This window comes from Larus michahellis, chromosome 1 (assembly GCF_964199755.1).
Source record: "Larus michahellis chromosome 1, bLarMic1.1, whole genome shotgun sequence".
NCBI classification, from domain to species: Eukaryota; Metazoa; Chordata; class Aves; order Charadriiformes; family Laridae; genus Larus; species Larus michahellis.
In genome coordinates, this window is record NC_133896.1 from 24960490 (window position 1) to 24986823 (window position 26334).

At 39.6% G+C, this 26334-nt stretch overlaps 1 protein-coding gene across 1 annotated transcript; it reads left to right on the forward strand.

Annotated features, from left to right (window-relative positions):
- The first annotated feature begins 250 nt into the window (after nt 1-250).
- SLC13A1 (solute carrier family 13 member 1) lies at nt 251-25757 on the forward strand. Its single transcript, XM_074596124.1, has 15 exons — nt 251-355; nt 2219-2347; nt 3080-3216; nt 7244-7431; nt 8526-8583; nt 8674-8740; nt 9259-9422; nt 13934-14053; nt 15256-15354; nt 15444-15545; nt 21887-21990; nt 22902-23011; nt 23675-23836; nt 25284-25421; nt 25523-25757. Exons 1-15 carry the CDS (start codon nt 257-259, stop codon nt 25664-25666), a joined length of 1821 nt encoding a protein of 606 aa, XP_074452225.1. The 5' UTR covers nt 251-256; the 3' UTR covers nt 25667-25757.
- Nucleotides 25758-26334: the final 577 nt, after the last annotated feature.

A 26334-nucleotide genomic window follows, 5' to 3' on the forward strand; every position in this document is an offset into this window, starting at 1 on the left:
AAGGGCAGGAAGAGAAAGTCATGAGGAGGCTGACATCTAGCCTTGGTTTATGATGAACACTTATCTTATCAACCTACTGTTAATAAACTCACTAAAACAATAAAGAGCAAGATTTAATTTTAACTTGTTTTACTGGCCTGCTTTAGCAATGGCTAAAGGTGATAGCTTGGAAAAATATTAATCAGAGTCAGCTATTTAAAGTCAGATCTACTTTTTGGCAGTTTCTGAAGAAAAGTTCATCTACCAGCTATCAACCATGAAGATTCTTAGCTACCTCCTGGTTTACCGAAGGTTCCTGCTCATTGTCCTCACCCCGCTGCTTTTACTTCCACTTCCACTTATCATCAAAACTAAAGTAAGTGACCCGCTTTGAGAGGTAATTATTTAACACCTGCATGTGAAGCCTGAGGTTCCCAGATCTTTTCAGAATCACAGAATCATAGTATGATTTGAGTTGGAAGGCACCTTCAGTGACTTCATGTTTGCTTTATGGATTTTCTTTTTTTTTTTTTTTTAAATTTTTGTCAACTCAGGTTATTCGCATAGAAATGTAGAAAGACAACAGCTTTAATGTAATATTCTGTGCTGGTTCCATGAAGTTCTGAATTATATCTTGGTTTTCTTGTTCAGAAAATATTTTTCTCATTTAACTTCATCTGTACTACCTTGAAAATCCTGTCCTAACTATTACATCTTGGCCACTTTTAAACAGCTCGGTATGATTGGCAATGGAGATGAATTGGTAGGAAGACAGCTGCAATTAACTTTTTATTTGATGAAGGGTTTTTTTATCTTCATTGTATATTGTGTTGTCTGATAGCAAATGACTGGAATCAATGATCTGAGAAATTCCTTCTGGTTCCTCAATAGAGCAAAGGTTATGGCAGGACACAGTTTTATTTTACTTGAAATAAATTCTTCTGGTATTCAATAACTCTTGTGGTAACTCCAGGCTGATGAAACAGCTATCTATAAATTATATTAGTGATTCTATTTGGTACAGCTCTGATGTCAGCAGAATGAAACGCAATTCCCCTGTGATGTATTATCATACATGCATCACACATATCACGTGTGGCAATGCATGAAAGTCCAGTTCAGAAGTCCTTGCCTCACAGACAGATTAGTGGTTACAGAGCAACACGCTTCACGCTGTCTCACATCACAGCTTCAGTATTTCAGTTTCCTCTCTCAGAGGAAATTCTTGAGAAATTCTTAATGCAGTAGGACTTAAGCGAGAGGGACATTTGCTATGTGATAAACGAATTGATATTATCAAATTGTTTCATACATAACGCAAGCTTTCCACAAAAAATAAATGCTAGCCATAGCTGACTGAATTAGATTTAACGTTGTTTTCCAGTCAGAGGTTCCCAGAGCCATTTCATTAAGTCATTCCTTTCCCAATACAAACCATATCTGCTGCTGTTGAATAGTTTCATGCCCTAACCAGTAGCATTAAACGATCTAAACCATTTTCCTCAAGAGCAAAAATACAAACCAAAACTACACAGAAGAGGTTTCTAGGATTCTAGAAGAAGCTAGACTCGCTTCACGTCATTATATTTGGCTGTGGCTGCATTTTACAGGCTGCACTGAAGTAAATCATCCTGAAAAAAAAAAAGAAAAAAACTCCTGTTTTCCAGGAGTTTAAATAAAAGCTGCTCACTGAAATTACAAGTCTTAAAAACAACAACTGTGGGTTTCGTCAGTTTTGCACAATGCTTTTTATATTAGTTGATATCCTTGCCATACTGATGCTGATGACAAAATTTCATTGATTATAGGAGAGACCAAATTTTACTTTTGTTGACTGCCACTACTCCTCGAGGTTTAAAGGTTTGCTTGCAGCCGCAGAATGTTTGTGAGTTATGTTAATTCATGGTCTGAGAATCCTCCAGAATGACCTGTGTGACTAATTGTGCTTGAAGGAAAAGGCAGCTGACTTTTTTTCCAGCTTTCGTAAGTGGTAGAATTAAAGCAATTTTACTGTCTATCTCTTAGGAAAAAAAATCTTTAAAACTGCTTTACAGACTATGTTTCATATTTTATCAGGATTATCATTAGCATTCAGTAACTACCCTAAATTCAGGTCCCTTCGCTCGTACTTATCCCAGGCGGGGGAAATCTCTTTACTGACATAACTGGACATTTTGCAATTGTGATTCTTTTCCTGGATGATCCACTCATATTTTTGTTGGTGCCTTTTGTATTCTAGGAAGCAGAATGTGCATACACGTTGTTTGTAGTTGCCATCTTTTGGCTCACAGAAGCTTTGCCGCTGGGTGTTTCAGCTCTGCTCCCTGCCTTTATGTTCCCATTGTTTGGTATAATGGAATCCAAGGAGGTAACTCTTTTTTCCCTCTCTATCATATTACAGATTTAAATGATAAAATCTCCAAATAAAGAATCACATAATGTTGAAACCTGATGGGCTAATCCATGGATTTGCTGAGTGCCAATCACAGTGGATCTGCCTCAAGACTTGCTTACATGCTTTGTCCTCAGGACTTGTTCGTATTTCTTTAATATTTTTTTCTAGATTGTGAATCAGAGCTTAGATGGGAAAATGCTAGGTAGATATAAAATATCTTTAATGTTACAGAAGCAAGATGACACACTAAAGACCCCATGTGCAAAACGCTGCATATACATCTTCATGTCAATGAGAGAACACAGATGATCATACTCTAAGTCTGTGTTTAAAGTTGTTTTGTCTGTTGGATAGATGAATAAATTAATAAAAGCAGAATTTCATTGGTGATTTAGTTCATATGTGAGATGTGACTGAAGATCTTAGGTTGTTCATATCGTAAGCCTTATTTTTCATTTTGTTTTAACTCTATGGGCCTTAGTGCAGTTACTCTTGTACCATTTGGTTAAATGAAATTAAGAGTCTAAATTAAGAGCAGTTACTCTTGTACCATTTGGTTAAATGAAATTAAGAGTCTAAATTTAAGCCAAAAAATATTTCTTGATATTTATTTCAATACATATCCTTACTGATTTTTTTTTTCATTAAATTGGTAATACCAAATACTAACAGAACATCACAAAATATTTTTTGGTTTTATTTCAGGTGGCGTCCGCTTATTTTAAAGACTTTCATCTGCTGCTGATTGGAGTAATTTGCTTGGCAACGTCAATAGAAAAATGGAATTTCCACAAAAGAGTGGCTTTAAGAATGGTGATGCTGGTGGGTGTCAACCCTGCATGGTATGTGCTAAGCAATGTCTCGAAGGACAATATTACTTGTGGAAAGCTATGTATTCCAGAACTAATTGCCTACTGCTTTTTCTGTAGTAGAAGTCCAGCCTTTCTTTTCTACTGAAACAAAGTAGATGATGTGATTGATTCGTTGGTGACACTTTATTATTTTGCTGAAATCCTAATTGAAATTTCCCTGTGGTGATTCTGTTCATAATAAGGAACCTCCTGAACAAAAAATCTGATGAATTTGTAAATAATGTAAGGATCCTATTTCTTAATGGTGGCGGTACATTATGTACCTGATGCCTACAACTGAAAATCTGTGCTATGCTTACTATTAATTCATGTTTCAATACTGTTTGCAAAATTCTGGACACTTCCCAAAAACACAAGAAGAGTTCAAATACACAGTGAGGGAAAAAATAATAAAATTAAGGATGTGGTGGGGAAGGAAATCACATTAAGCCGATGTCTTCATTTATTTTTTTTCTTTGTCTATCTATGAAGAAAATATCAAAGGAATAGGAACTTCACCAGCTGGATGAGGTGATGAGGGAAATGAAATCACACACTACTTACGCACTATCAGCATATCTCTTACAAAGTGAAAACTCGTTTCTTTCCTTGCTTCACAAACTTGCAGAAAAGCTTCAGGCCCACAGATTCACCTCTCAGCACACCAGTAAGGCTGCAGATAAGACCTGTAGATCAAGTCTGGTTTTCCAGAATACACAATGCTTATGAATCCTTGTCAGGAAACAGACAGTGATAGGAAGTAAAAATTCAGAAAAACAGAAGCCCCCGGTCTAAAAAATGAGATGCCTCTTAGGTGATCTAACTAATAACACCTCTTGGAAATGTTGGATTATTTCTATTTCTCAGTGATTTTTCTGTCGTGATTTTAAATATCACATGTACTTTGATTTTTCTTGCATCTTTTGACAGCGGGTAGCTTTATTTTTGACAAAATGTTCCTTACATTCTTGTTCAACTGCCTCCCATTATCTTTAGCTGTAAGCTTGAGCTATGCATATATTTGAGTTATTTAGTTATTTCAACTTCTCTTTTTTTTGATCACTCCTAAATCCTGGCTGAAACCTTAAAAGGGAGAACATAAATGGATGGTGTGAATACTGAATACTGCAGGGGAACTTGCTGTGGACACAGAAACTTGCAGCCAGCTGCTGAGGATACCTAGAGCAACTCCACGGACAGCTTTGTAACCTGAGGAAGCAGTATTCCTCATAGCCATTTCAGCTCTATCACATTTCCTGATCATGGCAAAAGGATGATAAGATTATGATAAGATGATCTGTGAGGGAGAGGATCCTCCCACCTTTCAGCATCTGCTGCTTGTTCGCTGTGCCCACTGCAAAGTGATGCACACTCTTCTCTGTGCAGAGCCCTCCTCCTCTGCTAGCAGGAGTCCCCAGCCAGCCTCTGCACATTGGAGCCTCATCCAGAGGATGGCAGGGATATCATTGTAGGAGGTTCCTGCGTTAGAGGACATGGGGGATGTAGCAGTGGAAGTAGAATAGTGGGAGTCTGCTGGATTCTGCATTCTTCTGGAGAAACTGGCTTGTATCAGAAATGGTGTGGCCAGCAGGACTAGGGGAGTGATCATCCCCCTGTACTTGGCACTGGTGAGGCCACACGTTGAATAATACTGTGTTCAGTTTTGGGCCCCTCACTACAAGAAAGACATTGAGGTGCTGGAGCGTGTCCAGAGAAGGACAACGAAACTGGTGAAGGGTCTAGAGAGGAAGCCTTGTGAGGAGCATCTGAGAGCACTGGGATTGTTTAGCCTGGAGAAAAGGAGGCTGAGGGGAGACCTTATCGGTCTCTACAACTACCTGAAAGGAGGTGTAGAGAGGTGGGGGTCGGTCTCTTCTCCCAAGTAACAAGCAATAGGACAAGAGTAAATGGCGTCAAGTTGTGCCAGTGGAGGTTTAGACTGGATATTAGGAAAGATTTCTTCACCAAGAGGGTTGTCAAGCATTGGACCAGGCTGCCCAGGGAAGTGGTGAAGTCACCATCCCTGGGGGTATTTAAAAGATGTGTAGATGTGGTGCTTAGGGACATGGTTTAGTGGTGGACTTGGCAGTGTTAGGTTAACAGTTGGACTTGATGATCTTAAGGGTCTTTTCCAATCTAAATGATTCTATGATTCTATGAGTTCCTAAAGATCTCCTGTCATTTGAGCTATGCAGCCTGGCCTACAGACTAGCAGGGAAAGGTGAGTACGTCTATGCACCCTGCAAGGACTAGAATGAGTAACAAAAGATTGATTTTGCATTACATAGCAATGAGTGACTTTATAGTTAAATATGAAAGAAGTTATCATCCAAGGTTCCATGCAGAATATTTTTTAACACCACCACAGGGAGAATAATGCAGAAAAAATGAGGCTGAACAGGTTAGGATATATTTTATTGTTTTTTAAATCAATTTTAGAATCACTCATTAGAGTACATCACATTGGACTGAATGGTTACCTGATCATCAGTCCATCAGATGTTGGAAATTTATGATGAACAGTTTTGAAACATGTTAGTGAATGTCTTAATTTGCTTTGGTTTAAAATCCTCTTGCAAGTTGTACTAAAATTATATTTCTTTATAATGTGAACATTCATATTCAGTGTGCTTAGTATGACCATTATTTTCTGCATAAAAATTTCTCCTGAAAGCACAATTCTTGCCCAACTCCCATCTGAGGACCTAATTAAAAACTACATAAAGTTAATGGGTTTTGTACCACTGATAGCAATTTGTGTCGAATCAGGTCCACCTCTTGCAGGTCTGCAGATCATTTCATCATTATACAATTAATAGTGTACAGAGAAAAGACAAGGTGCCCCTGTTGAGAAAAAAAATCATTTGAAATGTTGCTGTTAGCTGAAATGAAAGGCTATGAGAAGCATTTTGAATGGTATTTTTATGTCATAAAATACTGCTTACATAAAATACTGCTTACTGCTTGTATAAAATCTTGTTTTCATGTGCTGAGAAATCCTTATAGTTTTTGTGAAGTTTTTGATCAAGGCTAGGCAAAGAGCTTTACAAATTGCACAAATGACTTTTTAAAAATGCTGTAACCCCACAGTCCCCCCACTCACAGTTGCTCATGGCAGGCGTTTAATGATACTGCTAACACCTTGGGACAGAGGACTACTCCCATTTACAACTCCAAGAAATGCATTAAAAATGACAATATGTTCTGTATTCTAAAATTACTGTCCAACTTCACCAGATATGACATGGAATATTTTTTAGTGTAAAACTAGAGTGACCCCGGTCTCGGATGCAATTCAGTGCATGGCATAGCTGCAATCAGAAATTGCACAGATGCAATTCCTATTTGGTAGTAAACTTAGCATAAGCTATGCCAAGACCAGACTAAGACTTTGTAATGACCTTCATTTTCCCATTTAATATCAAATACAATGTTTATTGAAGCACAAATGATCCCTACACCTGTTTTGGGGCACTGGTTAAGAACTAAGTTAAGCACCACCTACTGAATTGCTAATATTTCTTCCTATAACACCTGGATTGGTATCTAGAGGACTAAAAGCCTAAGTGATAAGTCAAGGTTTTTGAGCTAGCTTGTACAATACAGTATTAATAGCATTAGCAGTATAGCGATTTTAATTTTCATTTGAACTTGTGACATGCACAGTGCTCCTTCTTCAAAGATGACTCAACTACAGTATCAATCTGTAAATAATCTGTCGAGGTTTAGATTGGGCTGGCCACTAAATGAATGACATTATTGCTTCTGTTTTGATTTATAACATATTTGAACCTTTAACTGTAAAATATGATAATTTCAGTGTCTTTGATCAAGGCAATTTTAATTCATAATCTTCCTCAGAGGTCAATTACAAGCTTTACATTTTCAGTACAACCTTGAAATTTTCAGTGTTTCCTACATGCAACCTTTCTGTTGAAAAAGCTTTCAATTTATATTTAATAGAGCGATGACAGTAGGTGTTGGTGTAACAGCCACAGACTCTTCTCTCCTGTTCCAGGCTGACGCTGGGTTTCATGGTTAGCTGTGCTTTCTTGTCAATGTGGCTCAGCAACACCTCTGCTGCTGCCATGGTGATGCCAATTGTAGAGGCTGTAGCTCAGCAGATCATCAGAGCTGAAACAGAAGCTGATGCACTGGAGATGCCTTGCTCTAACGGCTCCACCAACCCAGCACTGGAGCTAGACGGTAGGCGTGCAGTGCGGTTTTTGCCTTTGCCTACCCTCACTTTGCAACAGGGTGAACACCACAAGAAATGAAGTTGAATGGCTAGGGAAATACTAACATCATTACGTGCTTCACTGTGAGACCTTTCTTGGATTGCTGAGTTTGAAGCCTCTCATGTTCACAAAGAGGGGACACCTTATAGCAGCTTTCCAGTCTCTGAAAAGCACCTACAAGAAAGCTCGAGAGGGACTCTTTACAAGGGCGTGTAGCGACAGGACGAGGGATAATGGCTTCAAACTGGAAGAGGACAGATTTAGAGTAGACATTAGGAAGAAAGTTTTCACTATGAGGGTGGTGGGACACTGGCACAGGTTGCCCAGGGAAGCTGTGGCTGCCCCATCCCTGGAAGTGTTCAAGGCCAGGCTGGATGGGGCTTTGAGCTGCCTGATCTAGTGGGAGGTGTCCCTGCCCGTGGCAGGGGGGTTGGAGCTAGATGGTCTTTAATGTCCCTTCCAACCCAAACCATTCTCTGATTCTATAGTTAATTAAAACTGAACAGGTGCAGAATATGTCAGTGGAGAGGAGAGGAGAGGAGAGGAGAGGAGAGGAGAGGAGAGGAGAGGAGAGGAGAGGAGAGGAGAGGAGAGGAGAGGAGAGGAGAGGAGAGGAGAGGAGAGGAGAGGAGAGGAGAGGAGAGGAGAGGAGAGGAGAGGAGAGGAGAGGAGAGGAGGGAAGGCTGGTTTGTTCAGCCTGGTAAAATGAAGTTTGAAAAGAAATATGACTACAGGCTACAAATTCACTGGGATTTAAATGCTATCAAGAGAAAAGAGCTCTTTAAGCTCTAGGGTGATGCTGGGAGAACAAATGAATCTAAAATGGTTATGTACGCAGCTGGATTGTAAATTAGGAAAAGATTTCTCATCATTAGAAGATTAAGACTTTGGGGAATAGGAGTCATGAAAGAGAAGGGGCAACTTAGCTGTTTTTAAGATTTGCACTTGTAAATGTATTTATGGGATGATGTGAAGGGGTTGCATGGAATGGGACATGCTGGTGGAGCCTTTCCAGTTTTGCTCCCTTAAATGCTTATATGTCTTTCCATCAATGTCTTGCAGAAAATGTAGGAGAATGTCAAAGCAGTGACTGGAAAGAGAAAGAAAAACAAGTTAATGGGTAATAGTTATTCATTTACTAAATTCTGCTCTAAGAATATATCTAAACAAAATATCTGTTTATTACAATACATACCTTTTTTTTTTCCAGATATGACAACGATGTGAGTGTTATTGTGTGCACAACTGAAAAGGAAAATGAAAAAGGCAAGGAACAGGTACTTAAGTTGACTTTTTTTTATTTAATGCAGCTAATGCATGTGACTTAATTTTAACCTGAGTCTCACTCCTATGTAACACCTAACATGGCGTTTTTGGGGTGTGCTAAATGAGATAGCAATGAAGCTAGTTTCATATGATTAAGATATATATGTGTAGATACACATACACATACAATTTGCTTATTTAGTTATTTCATTAATGGCTTTGGCTCCCAGTGTATTTTACGCAAGTTAAACCAACCTCACCAGAGAACAAACTCTATATATCAGCACATATAAAGGAAGTTCCTGTGTGGAGACTGAGACAGCTTAGGCAAAGGACTTCAGGATTTGACTCTCCCTTCTCTTCCTTTGCTTGAATAATTGTAGTACCACTGTAACAGCAAACCAAACCAGGCAGCATATGGCTATATTGCCAGCAAATTCTCTATCTGTTCTGGGACATCCTTGAATCCTATTTATGTGCTTGATGATGAGCTCTTCTTATATATTAATTGGTGTATATTCTTTCTAAGGAGAACCTACCACCTGCTGAAACAGGGAGAAAAAGCAGAGAGAACAACCACAGTGGGGTTTTTAAAGTGATGTGCTTATGCGTTGCTTATTCTGCTACCATTGGAGGGCTGACCACAATCACAGGAACATCGACTAATCTGATTTTTGCTGAGCACTTCAATACGTAAGAGACTATATTAAATTATTTTTATTCTTCTTAATCCAGCATTTTAACTGTTCTTTCTTGAGCTCTCACATGGCTCCCTAAAAATGCATTAAAATCCTTATTCTTTGATTTGATATTATTTGGCTCTATTACTTCCTTTTGGATATTTTTTGTTAAAGAGACAAAATGAAGTTGCACGGTTGTATTTGTCCTACACTGGGAAAGGCTGTAAGTGATCACCCAACACACACAAAAAGATGACCATTCTTTGGTTAAGTAATACCTTACTCTTCGCATAGCTGCGCAGAAAAAATTGGCCTCATCTAAGGAGGAAGACACTACTTAGCCTGAATATGACAGACACTATCTGGCCTTAAAGGACTGTTATTCATTTCTAAGTACAGCAGGAGCTAAGTTCAGGTCCGCTTAGCAAAGTGCATCAGGAGACTTTCAGGAGGCTAGCACATTGTTGAAATGATGAATTTAGGTCCGTTAGTCAAAGAAAAAACAAATAATTTCAAACTGGTCTCAGACTTTGCATTCAATGGAACATTTTGGTTTGAGGTTATTAAAAACATTCTTTAATATTCCTTTTCTTTTCTAAGTAGAACCACTTTGAAAAGAAAATTGGCAGATTTCATTCTAAAGCTTTTGAAAACCCAATATTTCTTGCTGAACTTTTTTTCTTCTCCAAACTACTCATTGCCAGAAATATTCCTACTCTAATTTTAAAGTGTAACAAAGTAAAATACAATCCTTTCATTACCCTCTGCCCACTATTCTGTATTGCCTATGTACAAAATGGTGATAGATTTTCTTCCAACTTGTGTTCCATGAATGGATGAAATTTGGCATCAGCTGCTATAGAGAACTAAAGTGACACAGTCTGTAAATCAGACTGTGCTAAGAAAATAGCAACAATGGAAACAGCATGGAAATTATAACAGAGTGCCTGTTACTGGGGCCAAAGAACTACACAGGGCATTATAAGTCCTTCAGACTTAAACTTTCAGACATGTAAGCATTTCTGGTTCAAGCAGGCTTCAACCTCAGGAGCCTAGAAGGATCCAAGATTGATTGCTAGGGGTAAGAACTGTTCTTGTTCATTTCCCCGCAGCTGTAGGAAACTTGGAGAAAACTGGCCTGCAGCTGGTTTTTCAGTTTGTCTTAGCTGTTAACAATCTCTTCAAGAATGCATAAGCAGATTGCGGCTCTCTCCCTGGGTCTTCACCCTCTGCTAGGAGCATGGGCTGTGCATGGAGTGCTGCATGTGTAATCCAGTTTTATACCCCACCAGGGTTTTGTTTAATCTTTACACAACCACTGAGACTAATCCTTAACTTAAGCTGAATCTACCACCTAACTCTGCAAATATTTTTATCTTTAACTGTCTTGCTCCTCTTCTCCTTAGAGGCTTCAGTTGTATTTACGCCCTGTCCGAAGTGGGAATTGACCTGTTAGCACGACTTGGACACATTTGCAGTCTACCTTCATGCATCTGAAGGGAGGATAATTCAGCAAAAGAGCTGTACATACAGCATATTCCTGGGTTTCCCACTCAGTGATAAAACACTTAAAATAGCACTGTGAAATTCCATATTCCTTATATATTCCTGATTGTAGTATTAAATGAGCTGGCATTAGTGTTTACCCTTCTCCCCTTCCCTTCTTTTCATTTGTCACATGAAGAGGAAGGTAGTATATCTGTGTTAGCCTGTGTGCTGCTGGGAATCCTCAGTCTGCTGTTGGTTTAGGACAAGCAATTATGCTGTGATCCACAGGGCAGAAGCATCCCTGCCAGTGAGATCAGCTTCCATAAAGACTTCTTTTCAAGACAGATTTGTTACTGAACCTCTCAGGGTCACTCTATTTGTTCTTTAATTGCATGCAAAGGGACACTATGATAGTGTCTAGAATATAGACAACTGGAGAAAAAAAAAAAAAGAAAAAGAATAAAAAAACCCAGTTTTGACTAAGACACTAAACCAGCTAGTAGGCTAAGGATTACTCTGCTCACACTGCCCATAAGATACCCAGAAGCCTTTACTGGCCAGGGAGGCATCAATGAGGATGAGTTGGGTTGGTCCTCATTGCTCCTTGCAACAGATCCTTGGTGATCCTGAGTCCCTTTCTTCTGACTCCATATTTATTTTCCTTTTTTAAAAATTTTGTATTTATTTTTTATTTTATCCCTTTCCATAATGGTGTTTTTCATCTTGAATCCTTCAGGTTGCTGCAGATCCTCGTATAAGTTATCTCACATCTGCAGTGTCACCTACCTGATCTTACATAGCTGTGGAGACTTTCTCACAGCTCTTTCCCACATGAAGCAGTTTCTTCAGCACTGCAAGCCAAGGATCACAGCAGGGACAAGGATTCTAGGAGCACAGGCAGTGGCACCCCAGGGTGAGGAGAAGGCTGTGGAGAGGTTAGAGAGAGGAAAGGTTACCAGACAACAGCAGGCCGGGGAGAAAACTAAGTTCTCCTGTGCTTGAGGAAGAGTAAATCCTACAATGAAACCTTTGGTTCTCCAGTCAGGCTCACTAACAGGTTACTCAATTTTCTGAATCCTATTCTGGTTATCTACTTTGACCTTCCAGAATCAAACTTTGCCAACATCACATTATTTTCAACCTAAGCAATTTTATAGAAGTCATAAAATGAATAATCTTATCTGGATTTGTTCTAAGAACGAAATTTATTGGCATTCATAGTGTTTGTCTGGAAAGAGCTTGTTGTTATTGGCACTGAATCACTGTAAAATACGGATTATTGAAATGAATCACACTTTTTCATTTTCCAAAGGAAATACGTCTTGAAAATAGTTTGGTGTGTCCTGTCCGTTCTTGTCTCAGGCAAGACCTGTAGTAGATAATCCAACAACAGCAGATAATCCAACCGGCACTACATAATACATCATTTTTTAAATCATTGAAATTGACCATCCAGTCTACCTGAGGAATATTTGCTCTGGAGATGAAGAATAGCTGACTTCAATATCAAGATTACTAGTAACGCTTGCATAGATATTCAGCTCTGTACAAACTCACTGTGAAATCTGACCACAATACATTAACATTGTATAATGGAATTGACTCTTCAGTATAAAGTTTTCAAGAGCTTGTTTTGTTGCTCAATAAGGAATTATCACACATAATTCACAAAAGAAGATGATAAACACTTTCGCAAGTGATGAAATGCTAAGTCATTGCTATGCTGATGTCATTTTTTTCCTACCTTGGAATTTGTGCGTTCAAAAGTTGATGTGGCTAATCATGTAATAAAAGCTAAATAGCCACATAATTAATAAATTATATATAATAGCATAATGCCTGTTCTTTTTCCAGTTTCACTGTCTCCTCACTATGTGCAGTTGCAATTTAGAGCATCACCTCAAGAAGTGGGTAGGAGTTTTGGTTCAGTCTCATCTGGCACTTTAATTGCAATATATGTAATCGTCGCAATAAATATAGATCAACCCTGAAATTTGCACAATACTTGAGAAAGCATTTATAATAAGCATTTACTGCCTCAAAGAACTATGTGACCATCAGAATTCCTTTTCTTATAGCAAGGCCTGAAACACAAAAGATTGTCTAATAATTGGAAATATTGGAATTGGAAAGTCACTACAGCCTTTGCCTGGACACTGTGATTTCCCCTCCATCTGATTTTTTGCATCAAGGAGGAAGGTCATTCAAGCAGACTAGAATTTTTTTGCTTTTAGCATTAGAGCTCTCTCAGTAGAGAGGAGTCTGAGGAGTTCAAAGGAAGAATAACTTCTGTTCATAAAGTAAATTGAAAAACAGGATTCAGTTACCTGACCTTTTTGCTTGTCTGGCATCTATCTTGTTCAACATTAAATTAATTTCTTTCAGAAAACCAAAGCCCATTGCTCCTGTTCTTAAATTTACACGGCAGGGAGAGTTCTGGTTGAATGACCCACATCTTTAAATAGTAGATTAAGACAGCCTCAAAGAAACAAGATGACTGGAGAGACAACCCGCCTAACAAATGAACATTCCTGCCTTTCTTGGAAATTAGTAATAATTTTGTTTCTAATCAGTTTTGAATCCCTTATGGAAACTTAAACAATACAAGTCTCGATGTTATCTCCACTGTTGGCTTCTGAGTTCTTTGGAACTTGTTCATTTGAGTATATTTTCTTCTGCTAAAGCCTCCTCTCAAAAGAACTGCTTTTCAAGTTATGCTTCTTTGTAGTCCTAATGGTCCTTAACACAGTGAGTGGCCCTTCCTTGCCTCCTGAACTGAGGTTAGACACACCTAGATCAGTGTCAGATCCCCAGACCTGTTGCTGATCCCATGGCCAAATAACTGGCACAGCTGGTTCCTGTAGTGGTCATGATGATAAAGAACAGGATGGGAGGGTGAGGGAGGAGGCCACCAGAGGCCACCTCATGCTGAAGTCAGCTAGAAGCACTCTTTTGCTGCAGGGCTTTATAGCACTTCTTCCAAGTCTTCATTCCTTTGCAAAGCTCAACTGAACGGTTTTTTTCACTTTCATCCAGGCGTTATCCAGGTTGCCAGTGCATCAATTTTGGATCCTGGTTTATCCTTTCCATCCCCATCACAGTTGTTATTCTGGTGCTCTCCTGGGTCTGGCTCCAGTGGCTTTTCCTTGGGTTTGAGTAAGTAAATGTTGTAATCAATAAAACTAAAGGCTGGTGATGTAAGAGATATTTTGTAACAGGAGTAAATATTACATCTAAGTTTAACAGACTCAATAGGAAGATATCAACAGTGATTTTTCATCCTTGATTGGTATGGATGAGTTTCGGGGTGGGACAAGAATTTTCTAAAATAAGGACCCTTGACTACTCAGCCCAAAGTGAAAAGTCCATATTACAAATGATGATACCCATCCCCTTAGAATAAACAGACATCATCATTAAACAGTGCATGTGTGCAAGAAAGAAGAATACTGAAATTTTACACAATTTGTTCTAAGACTGGAAGATTTATTATCAGGATGGTGTCCTTCACTGGAGTCAGGGATTGGCTTGAATTCTTGAGCAATATCTGTGTTATAAACTGGATGACTATATTTGTAAATGTGAAGTAAAAAACTTCTACTTTTCCAAAATTTATATGTGGTGGGATGGCGAGTTTTATTCCTCTCAGAGAATGTGCTTTTAAGGTTTTGGAAAGGACAGTACTTCTTTTGGACTAATTCTTCAAAGCCTTGTTCTCCATGAGTTCACTAGCATTCGCAGAGATAACAACGGGGACACCTGTCTTCCCCAATTTCATGGCTACGTATGGCACAAGAGATGAAGAGCGTGACTGTCTACTCTTAAGCAGACTTAAAATCATCCCACGCTTACCACTCCATATGTGAACATTTACTGTTTCATTTTTCTTGATTGTTTTGATACTGTTCTTTTTAACGCTGTGTAAGGGTCTTACCCAACAATGAAAACCGAGCTCGTACCAAACAGCCTGCTGGTCAGTATGCGGGCTACTCAGGAGATACAAACTTTTTCATTACAAAACAAAGTAAAGCAAAGTCATAGATGACTTTCATTAAATAGCCAGGTTATGTATTTGATTGTTTCAATTAGATCCCATGATTAAAGTTTCATCCTTCCTGGGCAAATGAGCTAGACTATAAGAGCACACGTTTTGTTTCCGTCTTTGTCAATCTCCCATTGGGCTTTGTCAATTAATTCCAATATGCTCAGTTTGGCATGTGATAATTAAATGGGAGACACTGCATCGTAAAGTGAGAATTTTACTTTGGTGAAGTGGGTAACTGGAAAGGTTAGACTTTTTTTTTTTTTTCTGCATACACTGTTAATTCATCATTCAATATTGCTGATTTACATTCCAGTTTTAAAAACATGTTCAAGTGTGGCAAGAAGAGAACAGCCAGAGAAGAGGCCTCAGCACAGGTCATTCAGGAGGAATACAAGAAGCTTGGGTCAATAAGGTATGTCAAACTATGAATCTGCAAATCGGAGTGAGTATATCCAAGTGCAAATTCAGGAAAATGTATAACCTATTCTGTTTCTGCTATAGCTACCCAGAAATTGTTACACTTGTCCTATTCATTCTAATGACCCTGCTGTGGTTCACCAGAGACCCTGGCTTCATCCCAGGATGGTCTTCGCTTTTCCCAAAGTAAGTAATCTTTTTGATACACCAACAAGAACTGTACTGTGTCTTAACTACATACATTCTTTTCTTCTCACTTTTAAAAAAAAAGAAGTATTTTTAATACTTCCAAAATATTCCAGACTGAAGCCACTGAAAACATTTGTAGTGTACACAGAAGAGCTAAATCCCAGCAATTTCAGAGATGTATGTGTGCAATACCTGAAATGTGCTAAACCCATTACAGAATACAATAAAGTGCCTCCTAAGAGGATTTATGCCTAGTTTTTAGAGTTGATCCAGTGGGGGAGAAGCATAATGGTGGATGTTACAGTATGCTACTTCCTCATCAAATCTACAAATTCAAGAATAAATATTTGGTTAGAATATTTTGATCTACAACCCTGAGTGACAGTCACACTTGCATGCATACAGGCCAGCATCCCCTGCTTTGACAGCTCTAATTAATGGTATAAATTACTGACTGTTCATCATAACTCTCGCAATGTCACAGTTCAACTAACCACCAAAAAGCCAGGATCTATTCAGGAACTATTAGATTTTTTTTTGCATTCCGCCACAGCTTGGTTTTCAGGTTCACCTTTTTCCCTAAGAAATCGGTTACTCTTCAAGAACTTATAGTACTGTGATATTTCCTGCCCTTTTGCTTTTATTACTGTAATTTCAGTTCTATTCTGTGACAAAGGTCTGAGTTTTGCTCTCGAATGCTGGGAAGTAGTTGCAGGATTGGGAGGAGCAGGACTTTGTGCTATTTAGGCCCTTCTGGCTGCAACATTCATTACTGGATGGGTCAAAGGCCAGTGCTGGACTTGGATGGTAATTTTTCCATTTTGTTTTCCTTCGTGTCTGTCATAAATGACATGTGAACCTGCATCCATCATGCCTCCTTTCTTTAAATATACTCCCACCATTCATACACGCACACACACGCACCAGTGCTCTGCCAGAAAGACTGGTAGGGGATATTACAAGAAATACGTGTGGACCTTTGAAGATCTAAAGTGCAAAGCACAATTATTTTGTGCAGAAGATAGCATTAAAAAGTGCAATAAAAAATAATATCATTTTAAAATTATTTTTTCATTATCCAAAAAATGGCAAAAGAACATTTTTTTCACCTTATAACAACAGCAGAGCTGATGATCGTTGTTCCATATGAAACACTGTATTCTTGAAGGGGTTTTGGAGTGTTGACCTAATCAAGCAATCAGTCAGCTAAGCAATCAGGCTGGCTTTGTTTCTCTTTCTGCTTCATGTTAACATTCAGTGCTCATTGAGCACTGTTTGACAAGATACATCTGATACTGAAAAACAGACATTGTAAACTACCTTTCAAATTTGGGACTTAAGGCTTGAATGGATTATTTCAGTCCAGAGATCCCCATTTTTTTATGTTAAGTTGTCTGTTTGCTGTTGTCTGAGGATTTTGTTCACTGGCAGGGAAAAGCAGAATATTCTCATAATAAGTGTGGTTACAGGTTCTGCACAGGGATGTTACTCTGTGGATGCCCTCGAATGTTTTCCTTGGAAGGGAATGCAAGCACATGTCATGTCACATTAGGCTGAATCACGTTATAATTTGGGTGAGGTAACCTGAAGAGAAACAAAGCTTGTGTTACTGCCTAGTAAAACCTTTAAGGAGAGAGAAAGCATTTCTTACTATTCAGACCTTGCCTATTTCTAGATAGCTTTAATTTATCAATCAATTGCGTTAATTGGCATAAAACCAGGCAGTTGGGTTTTTGCTTTCCTGAGCAACAGAAAACTTCTCAGCCAAGATACACGAGTGGGGCAAGGAGCCAGCACAGGTACAGCTGGGAGCAAGCCATCTTTAAAGAAAACAAGGAAGCAAATGAGAAGAAGAACTCAAATCCCAAGAACTGTGGTTCTGTCAATGGTTACATTGCACTCATCACCGTGATCTCCAAGCGGCTTCTAGCAGTGCGTGAACTGTGGCTTATATCTCTTATGCACGTGTTCCCCGATGCCTCTGCGTACAAAATCGTTCCGTGTTTTGGATTTACGTACACTGATAGGCATGTGCACAACTTCCTTATGTTTATGTTAGAGGAAACAACTGTAAGGAAATATTCTCCACCCGTAGAAATCCGATTACTTATCAGAAACCTGATAGTACTTATTTTGCACAGGACCATATCCCCCAGTCTCAAGCCAGCCTTAGGGAAGTTCTGTCACCTGCACAGATGAGCTCTGTTCTTAGGAAAAGCTGCAATGTCAGAGCTATAAGTAAACTTGAGGCCTTCCATGGCCGGTGAATGGGTTCTATTAGGTATGATTCACACCACTCCCAGCATCTTAAACCAGGCAGGACCCTCAGAGCATTTATTCTAACATGCTGAAGATCACAAGAGCTACGTTATTCTGTGTTAATCCTGGCACAGATTTATTTTATTAGAACATGAGTACCCAGAAAGCAACCAGGCTTGATTTCAGGGTGTCAAAGCACAGTTTCCTCAGATTTTGGAATTTAGCCCTTTCCTTGATAGTCTGTCCTGGTGGATAATCATCTCGGTTGCCAAACTAAACAAGACAAACTCACACCTTGTATATCTTCCAGCCATCTGTCTTTCCCGCTGGATTTAAAACTTTTCTGTGATGATAGGTACTTTAAAGATACGCTTATCTGGTTTGATTATATCCCATTATAAGCTTTGTTTTGACAAACAAAATGTAATGCTCAAAGTTTTGCTTCAAAAGACAAATTCTCACCACTCTCACCACCCATGTTCATATTCTCAGCCCCTTGTTTGCATCCTCACAAGTTACTGAATATCCCTTTCAAATACAGACACTGGGTTTTTTTGAAATCCCAGCAGAAATACTGGTATTCAATACCAAATTAAATATAATACCAATATACCTCCCTGCTCTTTAAGGGTTACTTTTCGGAATGTTGGCCAACTTTTAATCCACATTTGTGCTCTGTTAGTATTGAGTAGAGCTCATTTTTAAGCAGCATTATCAGATGCCTTCCAAACTTACATTACCTTTACCTGTCAATTTTTCTTAAGAAAAATTTGTGAATCTATTAAAGACTAATCCTTTACTGTCCTGCCCTGAGGCCCTGTTACCTCCCTCTGGAGGCAGGCAGCAGGATGTTTTCATAAATGTTGTATAACACTCCAGACAGCAGCACAGGGTAAAACCGCCTGTTTCCTCCCCGTCTGTTGACAGCAGAGGATCACACATCATTTCTGTTACAGCAGTTTCCTTCCATGTCCTGGCCCGATTCCAGGCTGTAGGGTATTAGCTTCAATTAGAGGAGTTTGAAGTTGGCCTTTGGCCAGGACTTTATGAACCTCATAAAAACTGCAAAGTTCAACACCGAGCTGCAGCTGGTAACAACTGATGTGTGCAAGGTGGGCTTCCCTCACACTTCCTCAGATTACTGCCTGAGTATATTTCTTTTTTTCTGCCTGGTTTATTCCTTTCTCTACTTCCAATAAAAGGCCACTAAGTACTTTTGCCCACAGTTCTCTGCAACGATCTCAGTTGGAGTCATTGTGAGATCTCCTTAACTGCTTTTTTTTGCTTCCTCATAGGACAATCAGATTTGCAGTGGGATAAGCAGGTAGATGTTGTATATGCAATTGTATTACAGCTTGGATAAATGGACTTTGAAAAATGTTTATCTCAAAATTTGACAAGGATTGAAAAGTTTCTTTTTGGAATGGTGCCATGTGTGCCTTCATAATAGTAGGATATTGGGTCTGTCCGGAGCAGGTTTTCCAAGGATGGTGTTTTGCATCAGGAATGCTAAGTTTTACAGAGCAAAAAATTGCAGCTCCCCAGTTGAACAAGGGGAAGCGCAAAGTCCAGCACCTGGGGAGGAACAGCCCCAGGCACCAGTACACACTGGGGGCCACCCAGTTGGAAAGCAGCTTGTTGGAAAAGGACCTGGGGGTCCTGGTGGACACCAAGTTGAACATGAGCCGGCAATGTGCTCTGGCTGCAAAGAAAGTAAATGGTACCCTGGGCTGTGTTAGGAAGAGTGTTGCCAGCAGGTTAAGGCAGGTGATCCTTCCCCTCTGCTCATCACTGGTGAGGCCACACGTGGAGTGCTGCCCCCAGTTCTGGGCTCCCCAGTACAAGACATGGATATACTAAAGAGAGTCAAGTCCCACAAGGGGCCACAAAGATGATTAAGGGGCTGGAGCATGTCTCCTATGAGGAGGGGCTGAGCGAGCTGGGACTGTTTAGCCTGGAGAAGGGAAAGCTGTGGGGGTGTCTTGTGAACTTTTAAAAATATGTGGGAGGGTGCAAAGAGGAGGGAGGAGGCTCTTCTCAGTGGTGCCCAGTGACAGTACAAAAGTCAATAGGCACAAACTGAAACACAGGGGGTTCCTCCTGAACATCAGAAAACGCCTTTTACTTGTGAGGGTGACTGACCACTTGCACACGTTGCTCAGAGAGGTTGTGGAATCTCCATCCTTGGAGATATTCAAAAGCTGTCTGGTCCTGGGCAACTGGCTCTGGGTGACTCTGCTTGGGCAGGGGTGGTCGAACCAGGTGACCCCAGAGGTCCCTTCCAACCTCAACCATCCTGTGAAGAAGCAGCTGCCTAGAAGAAAGTGGCAGCATGAATTGCTTCTGTATCTAAATCTTGCCTTCCTCCAAAACTCCTGGCAAGTCTTAATAAAGTGCAGGATAGGATCCTAGAGGAAGAGATTTTCTGCTCTTTAAACTCAGTGCATCTGGGCCTAGGCTAAATGTGATATATAGGCAGAACCCTCTGCCTTAAGAAACCATAACAAAGTAGTAACTTGTATTTTAAAAGTGTTTTCTGTGCTAGCAGACAACCAGAAGCAGGAGACAGAATATATTAGAGACCCACTACAACTTTTATGGCGGCTTCATTTTGTGACAGTGTTAGCTAAAACTATGCTGGTTGTAGGTGTTGGTGTGCTATGCTTATTAAGGTTTTTTGAATCTCACCTAACAATGTTGTTAAAGCAAAGGCGTCTACCGGGTTATACATTTGTAACATATAACTGGGAGAACATATTTCCCTTTCAGTGAAAAACCCTGGTTTAGTACAAAACCTTAAGCTGCTGGGAAGGTCTGCTGGGAAGTCATGCTTGGACCTACTGTAGCTGTATATGCAGAAAAGCATATGGTATGAGGCTGAGAGGACAAATATATGGGTATATTGGTTCAGGAAAACTTATAGAACTTACAGAACTTAAAGCAAATAGAAAAAAATAATAAAAAAGCTTAAGAAAATGTTGGGTTTAAGTTTCTTCAGCAGAATTCTTATTCATTCAAATGCCCATCTTGACTGAAATCAGACAGACTGGGGTATGTCACCACTTAACAGTGTGTAACTTAGATGGATGTGTTAAAATGGCCTTAGAGCTCAGCTTTGCAGTTTACCTGATCTTGCGGCTAATCTGTACAAGTGAGAGGGTTGTTGGATCAGATTAAGTAACGCTAGTGCTTAGTGTTCTCAGGTTCTCAGGCACCAGAAATGGCCAAAATAAACATGGCACTTGTGTCTGTGAGCCTAGTAGTGACAGCCATAGGAGGATGGTAATAAAGCTCTGCTGCATCTCTTAGCTACAAAATCATCATCCTTTGTGGGTATGCACAGTGCTCTTAAGGCCTTTTGGACTGAATCTATTACAGAGCATATTAAAGTTATTAAATTTATCATTGAACTGTGAAAATTAGCTGTTTAAGCATCAGCTATTCCCAAACATTCCCCTCCCCAGCTTATTCTGTGTGACAAAATGACACATGCTTACTCAAGATGCTTGTTTATGAATTTAGAGGGCTTGCAACTACTAATTCTACAGATGTGGTGAATTGACCTTGGCTGTCTGCAAGACACCCACCCAGTCGCTCTCTCACTCCTGCTTCTCAACAGGACAGGGGGGAAAATAAGGTCAAAAAGCTCTTGGGTCGAGTGCCAGTGCCAAACCAGTGCCAACACTCAAGCAATAAAGCAATAAAGACAGGGAGATCCCTTACCAGTTACCATCATGGGCAAAACAGACTCAATGTGGGGAAAATTAATTTAATTTACATGCCAATTGAAAACAGAGTTGGATGGTGAGAAAAAAAGACAAAAATTAAAATACCTTTCCCCCACCCACTTTCTTTCCAGGCTCAACTTCACTCCGTGACTCCTGACTCCTCTACCGCTTTCCACTGCACCAAGCGGCGCAGGTGGTGGGGAATGGGGGAGTTGTGGTCACTCCATAACAGCTCCTTTCTGCCGCTCCATCCTCCTTCTCACTCTTTTCTGCTGCTCCTGGCTACATATATTTATGTGTTTTTTTCTTATTATTTTCTTATTATTTTATCTTATTATACCTTTCTCTTAGGTATAAAGGCTATGCTACGGATTCAACAACTGCCTTAGTGATAGGCGTCCTGTTCTTTATTATTCCAGCAAAAACTTTGACTAGGACTTCAAATGGAGAAAACAGTTGAGTATATTTTGGTGTGGATTTTACTACAATAAGGTATCTAAGATGCAACCATAAATATAAGTTATTGCACCTGTTAGAGGATTGTTGTTAAAAACTAATGTTAAAATCTTAATACAGGATAATATCTTACTGGGATATAAAGCATCCCTGGCCTGGAAACCAGTGCCAACACTCAAGCAATGTGAGCAGCAGGAGCTCGTGCTGTGCAGGAACCTGCTGCCTGCAGCCCATTGCCGCCAGTGGAAACCACCTTTCCATTGACTGCAGTGAATGGGCTTGAAATGGGACTGTATGGGGTAGGGTTGGAATTATTTGTTGAAAATATTACTGCTTATTTAAAGTACTCTATAAAATTCGTCATGGTAAATGAGTCCATTCTCCTTTAATTTTTCCCCTTCAAAATGGGATTTACCCTAATTAAAGTGTACCTCCCGCTTGTCCTCTTTGTGCATTCAGTTCTGCTGCTGAAATCAATGACATCTGGGGGTTCACAGGGAATGCAAGATCAGAGCGTAAATGGGTCTAAGTGAAACAGCATTTGCTCAGCAATCTGTCTGAATAATGCAGTTTTATTGAGTAAATTAAAGGCATTGATATCCCATAGCTATCTTCCACGTAGGGAAGAAGGGGAGAGGGGTCAACGCTCCGCTGGTGGAAACCGGTGTGGCTCTATTGTCTTCAGGCTGTGACAGTTTTCACCAGTTAAGGATTTGTCCCAGAAAGTGCAAGTTGTTCACGTCAAAGACTTTTTTCATGTTATAATGATGAGATTTTGCCTTTGAATATTTCCAGTATTTCCCAAGTACTTCCTCAGAGGGATTGTTTGAAGATGTTTTTCAGTATGTTTTTAAATGTTGGTGGGGATTTTGGTTTGGTTTTTTTTTTTTTTTAATTTTTTTTTCTCTAGCTGCTTTTGGTTACACTCCACTGATTACTTGGAAGGAATTTCAGTCATGCATGCCCTGGGAAATAGCTATTCTTGTTGGTGGCGGGTTTGCACTGGCAGACGGCTGTGAGGTAATGCAATTTATAGAAGATACTGAACAATTAGCATGACCCACATCAGGAGCAATTCAGACATGCAGTCAAGTCACAGTTATTCTGTTGTTTTAGCAAGTTATTCTGTGCCAATATTGATCATGATAAATGTGACGAATATTCAAGACGTTCAGAAAGCAGGGTTACAAAAAGACTTTGTCTTCAAAGACTATGCACAGTGATGACTGCTGTTTGTTATTTAATTGGAACCTGATAGTGGTAGAATTGTGCAGACACACTGTTTCCAAAGCCTTAGGGTTAATGTCCCATGTCACTGAGGCACCTCCCGTGTGGAGCCCTGCTGGCTACTCCAGTAAATCGAACAGGTTTGGCCCCAAACTTGGGTTATGAAGCCTGATATATGCATATTACAATTTTCTGATTATGTCTCCTCTACACATGTCAGAAGTGCAAATATAAATAAATACATTATAGTTTGCATAGGTTCTTATAAGACACGACTGGATTAAAAAAATATGCTTAAAAATGTGTGGTAGGAATATGAAAAATATTTCAGATTTTTCCCCTTTACACAAATACTTCATAATTAACAGATGAGGAAATTATTGTTCTATACCCTTTATTAAATTTTCTTTTAAGTGATTTGTGAAACATAATCATGTTCTTATATTCTTTATGCAGGTTTCAAAACTTTCAGAGTGGGTAGCAAGTAAATTGACCCCCCTAGGATCATTACCCTTGTGGCTGATTATCCTGATATCATGCCTTATTGTCACTTCAGTAACAGAAGTGGCCAGCAATCCAGCTACCATTACGATATTTTTGCCCATACTATCTCCCTTGGTGAGTATAACACAGGTTGTTTTTAATCAGAACCTGCTTTATCATCCATGTAATAATACACCAAAGAAGCAGTTTTTAAAAGTCTCCATAAAATACTTCAGGCATTTTTTTACTGTGCTGTGTTGTGCATTGGGTACTTGGTTGTTCAGGGGCTTTCTTACAAGAGAGGCTGAAAATTCAGTAAATTTAGGTGAAAGTTTAACATGCAAAAATTGAGGCTGTTATTCCTATTTGTGAATAGTCAAAGCACTTAAAAAGGCGAGCTCTCTTAGTGTTTCTGCAGGACCACATCTTCAGTGAAAATGGTGATCACTGCAACTTTCAAGCTGTCACTAAAGAGAAGAGCGGGCTAATAGATGTGCTTTATATGTAATTCTCATTTCTTCTCTCCTTAGCTCAGTTGTGTCCTTTCTTCTCATCTTCTTTATCAAAACACCCAGTTCTTTCTCCTTCAAAACCCACTGATCATCTTCTAGTCCATAGATTTTCCTCTTGGCCAGCCTAGACACATACTAATCACGGAATCACGGAATCACGGAATCTTCAGAGTTGTAAGGGACCTCTAGAGATCATCTACTCCAACTCCCCTGCTAGAGCAGGATTGCCTAAAGCACATCCCTCAGGGCTGCATCCAGGCAGGTCTTGAAAAACTCCAGAGAAGGGGACTCCACAACCTCCCTGGGCAGCCTGTTCCAGTGCTCTGTCACCCTCACCGTAAAGAAGTTTTTCCGTGTATTTGAACGGAACTTCCTATGTTCTAGCTTGTGCCCATTGCCCCTTGTCCTGTCGCTGGGAACCATTGAAAAGAGCCTGGCTCCATCCTCCTTAAACCCACCCTTTAGATACTTGTAAACATTAATCAGGTCCCCCCTCAACCTTCTCTTCTCCAGGCTAAAGAGTCCCAGCTCTTTCAGCCTTTCCTCATAAGGGAGGTGCTCCAGTCCCATAATCATCTTGGTTGCCCTACGCTGGACTCGCTCCAGTAGTTCCCTGTCCCTCTTGAACTGGGGAGCCCAGTCCTCACTTCTTTGTGAAAAACCTCACAAAAAGGTGAGAAAAACCTCAGTCCTCACTTCTTTGAATCCCTCCTATGTATTATATACAAATCCAACTTTATCATCCTTCTTGCAGTGTTTTTCTTTTAGTGCTCGTGCTGTGCCCAGGCTCTTTGCAATAATCTTACTTTATGGACTCAACTACAATTAGAAAACATCAGGCATGAGTTTAAAGTTCAGTAGCTATTCTGTATTAGAATCACCTTTTCTCCTCTGAAGCGTTCCCAGATATAATCTTAAAAACGAGTTATCAGAAAAAGCTATTTCTCACTATTTAAAATGGTACTTCTGTTCACAGTTCGCTTGTGTTAATATAATCAGTCGGTACTTATGTATTTCATTTGACACATGCGTCCCTTGACAGCTGTTCTCTCTCTTTTATTTTGCGACAGGCTGAAGCCATTCATGTGAACCCACTTTTCATTTTGATACCCGCTACCTTGTGTACTTCCTTTGCGTTCCTGCTTCCTGTAGCAAACCCAGCCAACGCCATTGTATTTTCATATGGTCATTTAACTGTTATGGACATGGTGAGTTTTAAGCAAAACTCCCTAAAGGGGATTTTTAGCATTTTAAAAACTTTCCTCAGGGTCTTAATGTGAGTTTCTGCTTTCTTTTGCTTCTCCTTTAGGTGAAAGCTGGTTTGGGCATTAACATCATTGGAGTTGCTGTAGTTATGCTGGGAATTATGACATGGATAGTGCCTATATTCGATCTCTATGCTTACCCAAGTTGGGCACCAAACATTTCTTCTACAAATACCACTGGGCTGTAAAAAAAAAAAAATAATCCTGGGCATTGGTTGGGATTGGTTTTGTTTCTTTTCTTTTCCACTGGCACATGGTGAGTCACTTAAAATGCTTTTTGTTGCCACAACAACAGGGATCTATAAATGACATATTTCACAGTCCGAGATACTGATGACCCAGTCTGAGAGTGTAATCAGGAAGAGTGCTAGACTTTCTAAATATCATAAAATTAGATCAAGTTTCTAATCTAGTTCAGCTAGTCTGAATTTTCATCTCTTCACGTTATGAAGAGAAAAATAAATGTGTATAGCCATTATCACTGGCAGTTTACCCCCATTCTCAGGGTAATGGAATAATGAGATTTAGATGTTATTATTTCAAATACCTTTTCTTACTATTACTTTGGTGATATTTGGGGTTTGTCCAAGAACATAATGGTTTTCTGCTTTCTAGATTCAAACGCTCTTTGAAACGGTGTTGATCACAAACGAAAGATCAGGCAGGGGATTGTCTTGAACATGTACCTGTCAAAAATGCACAGAAAATGGAGAAGAGCAGCATGACCACTTACACAGCACTTTATCTGTTAAGCACCTTGTAATTTGGAAGGAGAATATATACTTAGGCATATGTTTAGTCTACCTCCTTCCAGGACCTCACTGAAACATGTTGTTGTCATTCAGTATTTTTCTGG

Coding starts and splice junctions, on each gene's coding strand:
- SLC13A1 (XM_074596124.1), top strand. CDS start 257: ATGAAGATTCTTAGCTACCTCCTGGTTTACCGAAGGTTCCTGCTCATT. Junction 7,432..8,525: donor CCCAGCACTGGAGCTAGACG/GTAGGCGTGCAG, acceptor AATGTCTTGCAG/AAAATGTAGGAGAATGTCAA. Junction 8,584..8,673: donor AAAGAAAAACAAGTTAATGG/GTAATAGTTATT, acceptor TTTTTTTTCCAG/ATATGACAACGATGTGAGTG.